General features: G+C 35.6%; 1 protein-coding gene across 1 annotated transcript in view; it reads right to left on the reverse strand.

The window, feature by feature from the left end:
- Positions 1-522: 522 nt before the first annotated feature.
- Positions 523-11,731, reverse strand: part of LOC113239285 — a gene marked incomplete at its 3' end in the record, with an annotated part of 22,649 nt that continues 11,440 nt past the window's right edge. The window contains exons 3-6 of the mRNA XM_026476203.1: positions 5,339-6,271; positions 2,866-3,871; positions 769-1,239; positions 523-640 (exon numbers count right to left, since the gene is read on the reverse strand). Of these exons, the coding sequence (XP_026331988.1) occupies positions 523-640; positions 769-1,239; positions 2,866-3,871; positions 5,339-6,271 (2,528 nt within the window). The remainder of the gene's footprint in view (positions 641-768; positions 1,240-2,865; positions 3,872-5,338; positions 6,272-11,731) is intronic.

Consider the following 11,731-nt stretch of genomic DNA (forward strand, 5'->3'; position numbering starts at 1 on the left):
CCACGCTACTCGTAGCCTTTCAGCTGTTGACCGCTAGATGGCAGTACATTTAATGAAATTTCTATATAAAATCAAAATATCGTAACTTGCAATAATAGGTATTGAATTTTCAGCGAGTCTAGAGGGTAAAGTTTAAATTATACTAACAGTCCACTGACAGTTTTTATTGAGATTTCTTAGTATTTAACATTAAGACAGTGTGTGTTTTGGTGACAGCAGTTCTGATCTATCAGATTACAAAATCGAGGCTCTTCCATTGTTTTTTTCTTCCGTGGCCAAGACGGTAACTTCGTTGGAAAGCTTGTAAAACTATCTACATGCACAAAAGTTTTGGTCAACATAAAATTCACATTTTGGGGAAAATTTGCGAGATCTTTCTTTCTCCATGAGATTCGATGAACTTAGTAACACTTTAATTGTACCATTAAATTGCTTATACGTCTTGCGTATTCTGCAGCGATTATAACTTTAAATAAGTTTGGTTTTACAATAATGAAGTAAAGGTTTATTAAAAATACTAACCAGCAATCTTAGGCTCCACCACAGCTTCTTCCAATCCATCGACAATGCCATGTACTGTACCTAGCAATTCTCCAGATGCACTTTTATACAATTCTCGTTCTTGGCTTTGAGATAAAATCTGAAAAACATTGATTAAATTGTCAGATAAACATAGACAAAATACAGTTACTGTTCAGTCAACATCGTCATTCACAAACGTATCAGAGTACGCTACCATGTCTAATAAATAATTATTTAACTACTCACCGGAATACCAGCTATCCTCGCCTGTCTTTGTTCCTGTATAACATCTTGCAATTCGTCTGGATTGAAAGTAACTTGCCTGTATCCTTCTATTGAGTCTCGAGAATCTTCAATTTTTTGTGTAGTACCTTCTACTACGCTAGTATCTTGCACTGTAGTGGCAACTTCTATTACAGTATCTTGTTTGGAATTCATGTTAGTTCCGTTCATTTCAATTTTAGGCACAGTTGTATCTGTTATAGTATTGTTTGTGGTATTCAAATTTGTATCATAAAATGTTGTTTCTACAATTTTAGCGTAACCGTTGTAAACAACCCCGTTGGATTCGTTTGTAACTTCTACTCTTTCAACGTTGTTGTCGGGTGCTTGTTCTTTAATACCTACTTCTTCTTTATATTCTTCTATACTTTTTATTGTCTGGTCAATGGCTGTTGCAAGAAGTGATGATTTTCTTTCAATTTCCAGTATTTCTTCCTATTTAGTATAAAGGAGATATGTTAGTGTGTATTCACATTATACAACAGAACAACAGTTTTATTCTGGGCACTCAATTACTCAAAACACCCAGTCTAGAATCAACATTTTTTAAAGTTGTTACCGTAACTCCCAATATTCTACAACCCGAAAAATATATTGTAAGGTATATACACAAGAATATACACAAGAATCACTCAAAGATAGAGATGAGCAAGCGTCTGGGTTAACGCTGCTTTGGTTTAAATTGGGTTAAAACCCAAAATTGAGGGCAAAAACTATTTACAACCAAATGTTTGTTCTAAATCGAGTTTTGATCAAATGTAATGATATTATTAAAAATGTTTTTCGATCTAGACGATTCGACTTGTCTGTTTATTGAATCAATTCACTTGGAAATAGCATTGAAATAAATCGATACAAAATATTCTCATATCATATGCACTTCTCATTAAAATCGAATCATAATGTGCATGCGTCCTTAGTAATGAGAATTCATATGATTGCAAGGTATTGTGCGGAGTTGTCTTATTTTTGTCTAAAAAAGATATTTGTAGTAAGTATTGTAGCAAGTGGGTGAAGTCAGGCTGTATATGACGATAATGGAATTATACCAAAGACAATATTCGCCGTTTCAGCCCACGATTTTGAGTAAAAATGGATTAAAACCTTTGAGCAAAACCCAGTTAAACCCAGAGATGGACAGTCCATCTGTCACACTGTCCATCTCTGCTAATAGAATCTCACTACACATAAAAAATATTGCCAAAAGCAGCAAAACATTACTGCCTGGCATTACTGCTCTGAGACTCGCCATAAGAATCGATACTACCTCAGCTGGAATTCAAATTTTTCCCGTACTGAATTGTGCGGGTCGAGCGGCTGTGACACTGGCTATATTTCAGAATTTATCTTTTCACAAATAAAGCCATTTGACAAACGTATATCGTGTTCAATTTAGTTGAATTGATATTAAATAATCTCAGTACAGAGTACTAAAAAAACCGACCTCAAAAGTACGTGGAATTACGTCTATTTGCTAAGTTTTATTGAAATATCCCCTAGTTCGCCACTATACAGGACTTGACGCTGGAGATAATAAAAATAGGTTCTCACTACGACACTACTCAAAGTATATTGAGAGAAAAACGCCTTGAATGGAAGAAATAGCAAAATCAAATATTAAAGTAATTGCTCCTAAATTAAAGTTAGGCGCTATTTATAAAAGTTAATCTTCATACGTGAACAGCCATCCTTCGCGGTGGATGATTTTCTTCAAAATGAAATGGGACCACTATGGAAGTACCCCCTTTCCAACAAAAAAAGAATCATGAAAATCGGTTCACAAATGACGGAGTTATCGCGTAACATACATACAAAAAAAAAGAAAAAAAAAGAACATACAGTCGAATTGAGAACCTCCTCCTTTTTTGAAGTCGGTTAAAAATCATTGGTATGTGTAAAGTGCGTATTGAATACAGCAGTTTTCTTCTGAAATTTCGAGGTAAGTATTAGTTTTTTTCTATCTAGAAAATTTTTAGAAATCGTGTTTTCACACCGTATACTAATCAGTGCATACCCCCAATTGTACTATCAACTATAGGTAAAAATAATAAGTCAACATACCTTGGTATACTCTGGCTTATCAGCACCACCTCGTAGTCCTGGTTTAGTGTACTTGGGAGAAGTTGGAGGTGATTTTAATGGAGGATCATATTTGATCTCATCCTCAATTTTAGTATCAATATATGGCAAGAATTTCTTCTTAACGATATTGGGATCTTCGTCTTCGGGAGTAGGAGTACAGTCACGGGGTATGGGAGTTCCGCTGCGTTTTGGTAGGGGTATTTCTAGTTTGAATATATATTCGTCTGTTAGAGGAGTTGGGGGTACAGTCGATGTTGGGGTTGGTGTATTATTATTTTCATCAGATTTCTCTTTAGGTAGATCTGTCTGTAGCATTAATTTCTGTTGTTTATCCGCTTCTTTTTCTACAGTTTTAGCGACAAATGTTGATTCTTGATCTATTTTTGTTTCAGTTTCAAATACTAGTTTAGAACCATTTATTTCCATTTCGTTCTTTATGTCTTTGTGTGTTTCAGTCATTTTAGCTAATTTCGAATCGTCATCTGCAGCTAATTGAAGAACTGATGTTTCTTGTTTTTGTTTCATGATCTCTGTATGAGCAATGGCATGTGAAGTTTCATCAGTAACTGCCTTCACTTCACCTATGATTAAAACTTCCTCTTTGGCATCTGACCTTACCTCACTGACTCCTTTAAAAACGGCGGTTTGTATTGATTCAGTAGATTCTTCAACTTTTACGGCTGTCTCAGTTTTACTTACTTCTTTTTTAATACTAGCAGATTCTTCCTTTGTTATTGCCATTTCTGCTGATATTTCTTTTTTAACCACTTCAGATTGTGACACCGAAGTTTTCTCCAAAGCAACCGTCTGCATTTCTTCTTTATCTTTCTTATTTACAAACGGTTGGAATAACTTCTTTTGAATAACTCCTTGTTTTTCTTTTGATTTAATTTCCGGTTGGGTTAATGTCTTCGGAATAACTTCTTCTTTCACTTTTGGTTTAATTTCAGGTTGGAATAACTTCTTCTGAATAATTCCTTGTTTTGCAACAGTTTTGATTTCAGATTTCTGTATTTGTTCTTTAAATTCTTTTTCTTCTGTTTTTTGTTCAACAGCTTTTATTTCAACTTTTTTGGTCGCAACAATTTTTGGTTTTTGGACAGCTTTAACGGTTTCCAGTTTTTTAGGTACAACTGTTTGTATTTCTTCAGGTACTTTAAATGTCTCCTCGTTTTTAGCAGCAATAAGTTGTTGTTCCTCAACAACAGCCTTTGCTATCTCCGTGTTCATTTCCACGTTCTCCAAAGCTACTTTTTCTGTGCTTAAAGCTTCATTTGCTTCTATCGCGATATTAACCTCATCTGCACTAATGACAGATGAAGTCTCGGAGAAATCTCTTAATTGTTCATCAAGAATAGCGTTTTTATTAGTATAAACATGAGCCTCTACAATTGCTATGTAAGTGTTTCGATCGCTAGATTTTGACCTTTCTTTAGATTTTCTAGTTTCCATCACAATGGTTTCTGCATTAGATGTTATTTCAGATATTTCAGTTTTAGATTGTTCTTCAGTTTTTCTGAAATCGACTTTAGATAATAATCCTAGAGCAGCGGCGCTCTCTTGTATAGTTTCTTCCTGTCCACTACGGCTACTAGATCCTACTTGAACTAACGTTGTTTCTTCTATCCCAGCTTTGGTTTGGAATTCAGTAATAACAGCATCCATTTTATGTGTTAATTCTTCAGATTTCTTCTCCACTAGTTGAGCCATTCTAGAACCCGATAATTTGCGTCTCTCTTCCAATTCCTCTACATTAAGTTTTTCATACGTATCTTGCACTGTCTCATTTTCATACTGTGTTTCTTGTTTAATCTGAGGAGTGTCCTTCATTTCAACTTGTTGAAGTTTTTGTTCCGTAACAGTTTCTATTCTTTTTTCGTTTTTCATTTTTTCTTTTTGTATAATCCTTTCATCTGTAGCTATTTCACGTTTAGCTAGCTTTTCAGATTTAGCTACAATTTCAGTAGCTTTATCTTTTTTAGCTGTAGCCTCAGTAACTAAATTTTTCGTTTCTTTCTGTACTTTTTCTTCTTTTACCTCCTTATCGAATACAGGTTCAGAAAGAATAAATCTAGATAAAGCAACCATTACATCTGTCAAATGTATGAAGAAAGTTTTCAAAAGTAAATTATAATGGTAAGAGGAATGCACTGTACCTCTGATGTTTGGAATTGTTTGTAAGCCAATAGTATAAGCTCTTTGCTCTGCTTGAAATGTAGAAGTAGATCGTCTTTCACTGGTTTTACTATCTTCTGTCTTTGTATCCATCGTAACTTTATGTTGAATATCTTCTGCTTTAAAACTAGACTCCTGTATTTTTAGTTTATCCACTTTAGCTTCCTCAGTTATCTTTTCAACAAAAGTGTCTCCTTTTTCAGTATCTTTTTGGGAAATTGAAACCATTTTGTCCGTTTCAGTTATATCTTTATATCCAACTACAATGTCTTGTTTTTCTTCTCCTAACTGTTTTATTTCACTTATTTCAACATAACTTTCATTTTGATTTGTAATCTGTTCAGTGGTTTTATCAATTAAATTTACTAGCTCACTTACTTCTTTGGCGGCGTCTTTAAACTCTATATTTACAGATTCTTGTTTAGATTCAATTATACTTTTATCTTCGAGTTTATCAACCACGGTTGCAGTAACTGAGTTGGAATCAACAATTTCTGTAGTTGTAGCAGTAATATCACATTTTGTACTAGATTCAACAATTTCAGAACTATTCAGAGATACTTCATGCAACTCAACGTCAATTTCTCTTTTAATTTCCTCAGCAACGGTTACAGCTTTTTCTAAACTATCTTTTACAATGCTCGTAGCTGTTTTTTCAATTGTTTTTAAATCAACTTCTTTCTTCATTTCCTCTGTAAGGGTTGCTTCTTGCTTAACGATAGTTTCTGTTATTTCTTTCACATGGCTCTCTACATTTTCACACACCTCTTTACCAATTTTCATCTTTTGTTTCGAACGGTCCGGATCATATTGCTCCGAAATTGGCAATTTAAATCTTGTCTTCGGCAAATAATCGTCATCAATACCAAATGCCTTAAAAACATCATGATAATCTGGATTTAATATAATCGGTTCTTCTAAAGGAGGAATTTCCTGAGGCTCAGTGGAAAAAGGCCTAAAAGGTTTCGCCTGACCTACATAAGGAGACGCAGTCAAAGACCTGGAAAAGGATTTGTCAAAATCATCAGGACCTAAGGACGTAGGATCGATGCCATTAAAGTGTATAGGTTGTAAGAGGTTATTAAGTTCTGGACATATGTCTGTGCTAGGGTCTGGTACCTCAGTCGGTAGCGATGGTTGGTCGGAATCCTCCTGGTCTATTGGCTCGTATAATGGCTCGTAATCGTCGAGCACTGGGTCGTAGAGGCCACTACGGACAAGAAAGTTACGTTTTATGGTAGGTAAACAAGTACTTATATGGTAGGTTCAAAAATTACTCGACTTACATTTAAAGAACTTGAAGCATCTTAGTCATTAAAATTTAGGAATTACATATGGAACATCTTTGTTTTTATACAAAAAGGAGTCTTTATCAAAAATTGGAATAAAAACAACACAACCACAACAGTCAACCATTTTTAAACAAAAACACTTGACATAACAGTTTAAATGTTAAATCGAATAAAACTATATTTTAAAGCAATGATAGGCTTTTCACTTAAGAGAGAATGAAAACGGAAAATGATTAAAAAAATAGCAATTTGTACGTTTAAGCGAAAATAAATTGGTAATTTGAAAATAAGCTTCAATTACATATGAATGAAAAAGATAATAATAATAATAATAATAATAAAACTTTATTCATATTAAGTACAGCAGCACTTGTTTTCTTAAAAAACAAAACAAAAATACAAATTGGTTGTACTACAAGCAAACAATAATTAAACCATCATAAAACTATTGTAGGTTCTAGACCTGTGTTAACAGTGTTATGAAGATTCTTTATACGATACGAGTGAAAGCAATGATATTATAGACAAAAGTTTGAAAAGGTATTCAGGCCAAAAAGTAAGAAGAATATCAAACTAAATTAGGCGAATGGAATGAATATTTACATATCCAATGCAATAAGCGAATGATTGGTTTTAAATAGGAAAAAATGCAAGCAAAAGAGGTTATGTAGCAAATCTTATGACCTATTAGCGCATTTATCGTAATGATTAGTGATAATAAATAAAATTAATTTTTATTTACACCGTCGTTCCAATAATATCTATGTATAACAATCGCCAGTAAAGACACGTCACTTTTACACTCACAACTCATTTCAAACAGATAAAACACTCACTGATTTTTATAGACCAGGTAAAATTTCATATTGTCCGACCAACCGTTTAAAAAAAATCAATAAAAAAAAGAATCGTATCGTTTGCAAGTGAAATCGAAAATAAACCAAACCTACTAACCTAGAGTTCAAACTGACCTCTAATCGTGTAGCTACATTCAAACTGATGACATCTGTGTCATCTCTAAATCGAATGAAGTTGATACTAACCAAGGCAGAGCAGAAAAGGACAAAACACTTGTATATACCCCCACCACTATTAATACAATTAAACAGACAAGACAAAAATATATATATACATGTAAGAGTGACACAGATACACGTATCGAGATATTACATTTAAAATTATCATACGACAAACCAACTGTACATTCACAGATGGCATATACTATTAAAAGCACGAAAGAAAGAGATAGAAATAGAGATACAGTTGAACTGACATTATGAGTGAATGGTAATAAATTTAAAGACAAGGTGTCTGTATTGACAGGTTTATTTTTTACTACTGGCTTCATTTTGGCACCGGAGGAGGTGTCGTCAGTTAGTTATTCAATGTCAATCATTATGTCTGAATCACTTTTGATTTTTTAAATTTATTTATCGATGCAGTCAATGCGAGATCGTTTATTATTCATATGGCTAAGAAAGATATCGCGAGGCAAGTTGCGTGTAATATTTTATGACCAAGTTCAATGCATGAGACCAAATAACCAGAAATATATTATCTTTCTTCCATTTAATTGGACTCAATATGCTACCCTGAGAAACTCACTTTTTAGAAACTAATTTTGTATAATGACAAACGCTTACGAGTACGAATAATAAAAACTAGTTACTTTCTAAAGTTAAGACTTTTTAATTTTCGACCAACTTTTAATTAGACTATTTCGAATGCTGTAGCCATGTTTATCGATAATTGTCCAATAAATTGCCCTAAGGAACTTCCTAATTTTAACATATTTCGAAATTGCCCTGAGGAACTCCCTAATCTTAAACTTATTTCGACACACAACTTAATAGGCTAGTACAGCTGTCAAAACAAATTAGGGCCTACGACGTGTCCCTGAGGAATTCTTAATCTTGTACTTATTTGTATTCTATAATTTAATAGGCCAGTTGAGCTGTTACAAATAAATTAGGCCCTAATATACTTCCCTGAGTGACTCCTAAATGTTAATTGTCTATGCTGTCCGTAGATCGAGTATTATACTCGATGTGTCCGTAACATGACAATACTAAAAAGTGCTACAAGTATATATATATTCTTTATTGCACCAAACAAATAAACAGAAACAAAAAAAAAATAACATAAGGTGAGCAAAGGTGGACTTATCTCTAAAAGAGATCTCTTCCAGCCAACCCAAGGCAGTGAGAGCAAAGGTTTTAAGCGGGGAACGGCGTGCAAAAGAGATAACAAAAGATGATAATCTACATGTATAAAATATGCATATATAAAATTACCGTTAAATAATTAAATAGTATATAAATAAATAGACTACATAACGTATAATACATTGTATCAATAAACTTACACATATACAAATATGATGATTATTAAGAGAGTTCAGCAAGAAAGTGCGCTGTCAACCTTTTCTTGAAGGAAGCAATTGACGGACTAGACTGAATATGGGAAGGGAGTCTGTTCCACAGCTGCGCTGCACGAGAGGAAAAGGAGTTGTAAAAGAAATTTGTTTTACAACTAGGACGAACGAGCATCTTAGTGATGCACGGACGCCTTGAGCGGCTAGGAGGGGGAAGCAGTTGGAACCGGGAACGTAGGTAGGAAGGGGAATTTGGGTCATGAAGTATATTAAAAAGGGTGGACAGGATATGCACATCACGGCGAAGGCGGATTGGGAGCCATTTTAACCGAGCACGAAATTCGGAAACGTGATCAAATTTTCGGAGACCGAAAATAAATCTGATAGCCAGGTTCTGTAGACGCTCTAGTTTGTTTAAAAGGTCTTCGGTCGCATCCAAGTAACAAACGTCGGCATAGTCAAGAATAGGGAGTAAAAGAGTTTGCGCAAGCATAATTTTGGTGTGAAAAGGAAGAAAGTATTGGAGACGTTTGAGAGAATGATATGAGAAGTACATTCGTCTGCTGACCTCATTGACATGAGAAGTCCAAGACAAGGTGCAGTCCATTACTAACCCGAGATTTTTAGCCTTGTCAGTATATGCAATTGGAACTCCGTCATATACCAGAGGAGGTACCAAAGACCAGTCCAACTTGGACCTCAATCTGCTACTGCCCACAATCATTGCTTGAGACTTGGCTGGATTAACCAAAAGGCCAAATGACTTGGCCCATAACTGAATGGCAGACAAATCACAGTTGATAGACGCAATTGCCTCCGCTACCTCGCCCACTTCAAAATTACGATAAAGCTGAAGATCATCAGCATATAAATGGAAGGGAGAAGAAATGACACGGGAAATATTATTAATAAAAATAGAAAAGAGTAAAGGAGAGAGTACGCCACCCTGGGGCACACCAGCAGTTATTAGACCAAGATGACGAGCCATCATTGATTTTCACGCTCTGCTGGCGACCGAAAAGATAGGAAGAGAACCAACTTATAGTAGGAGAGGGGATATTAACAGCCTGAAGGGCACCAAGAAGAATGTCGAAGTTAACAGAGTTAAAAGCGTTGCTGAAATCCAAGAGGGCAATGGCAGTGAGTTTCGTTTCATCCATAGCACGACGTATGTCCTCCGTAATGTTCAGTAATGCTCCAATAGTGCTATGAGATGGACGAAAGCCAGACTGAAACGGACTTAAAAAATTATAGGAGGTAAGATGAGAATAAAGTTGTGTATATACAATGGATTCTAGGGCTTTAGAAAGAATGGGGAGAATGGAAACAGGACGGTATTGTGAAAAAGATGTAGGATTCTGGATTTTAGGGAGAGGTATGACAAAAGCCTTTTTCCATTGAGTTGGAAAGACATAGCGCGAGAGAGAAAAATTTATGATGTAAGTAATAACCGGCGCAATGTCCTCCAGCACGGGAAGAATCATTTCGAGGCTCAAATTGTCACTGCCAATGGCCTTAGTGGAAATCGAGCGGATACTCTTTTTTACAAGATCCTCTGTGAGTGACCGCACTAAAAGTGAAAGGGGGACAATCAGGTAACGCAAGATTAGACAGAAAAGTTAGAGTATTCGATTTAGTGCGAGAGTTAAGGATGGTGGGCGGCGTGGAAAAGTGGGAGTTCAGGGTATCGAGATCTATGTTGTTTTGGCAAACATCCAAGGACGACTTGCCAACACCTACGGAATGTAAAAATTTCCACACCTGAGCTTGGGAAAGATTTTGTATGGTAGAGTGAAAGTAGCGACGTTTGGCATCCCTACACATTCTATTGCTGAGATTGCGTAACTTCTTATACGCGTCTAGATTTGCTGAAGAGGGTTCACGTTTTAGACGGCATTTGGCTTTATCACGCATTGCCATAACTATTTTAATCTCAGGCGAAAGCCAAGGAGCCGGCGCACGTTTAACACGCACAGGCCGAGCAGGAGCATGGGAGTCATAAACCTTCACCAACTCAGTGTTAAGGATATCAACCATTACGTCAATACTGTCAGACGAAAACAATACGGACCAGTCAATACATCTCATATCTTCTCTCAAACGATCCAGATTCAAATTCTTGAAATTTCGCAAAAGAAGGACTTTTCCCTTACCTTTAGGTGGACGCACTTTGTAAGAAAGATAAATTAAGTCGTGATGTGAAAAGGGAGCAATCATCTGCCCATGCGAAATGACCAGTTTGGGGTTAGTGACAATAATTAAATCTAGCAAGGAAGGTCTACAGTTAGGAAAGTAATGGGTCGGTTTCTTTGTATTTAGCACTTGGAGATCAAGCGCAGACGTCAAAGCTGTCAACCTGACGGCTCGACTGTCATTTTTGAGGAGACACGTGTTTAAGTCACCCATTACAATGACATGGTCAAAAAGGGGGACCAAGTTTTCAAAAGTACTTTCCAAGACGTCAAAATATTCTGTTTTATCATTAGGGCTATATAAAACGCCAAGCAGGATTTTTTTGTGGTGAACTACAACTGAAAGAAATAAATGTTCCAAGGAACCCGTGTATAGTGACTGAGAGCAACAAACAACATCAGCAATGATGTGGCTACGAAGGTAAATGCCAACACCACCTCCACCACACCCGACACGGTCATTACGAAATAGTTTATATCCCGGAATGGAACAGCTAGTAGAAGGTAAAGTAGGCTTCAGCCAGGTTTCCGACACAAGAATACAATCAACTATGCCGGCGCTAAAAGATGTAAGAAAATCATTGTAGTGAGCAGGAATGCTCTGCGCGTTGATGTGCACTAAGGAAAGGAATTTGTTATAATTATCAAATACATCGTGAAGTTTATCTTCCAAAGGTTCAGAATCTGAAAGTGAAGTATTATGACTTTGGGCGCTAATATAATCATCTGAAGAGCAAGAAAAATAATCATCTTCAATAAACATTGTAAAAAAAAAAAATATATATAGTTATATAAACCTAAATAAATATGTA

This window comes from Hyposmocoma kahamanoa, unplaced genomic scaffold (assembly GCF_003589595.1).
Source record: "Hyposmocoma kahamanoa isolate Upper Pololo Valley unplaced genomic scaffold, ASM358959v1 99808, whole genome shotgun sequence".
NCBI lineage: Eukaryota > Metazoa > Arthropoda > Insecta > Lepidoptera > Cosmopterigidae > Hyposmocoma > Hyposmocoma kahamanoa.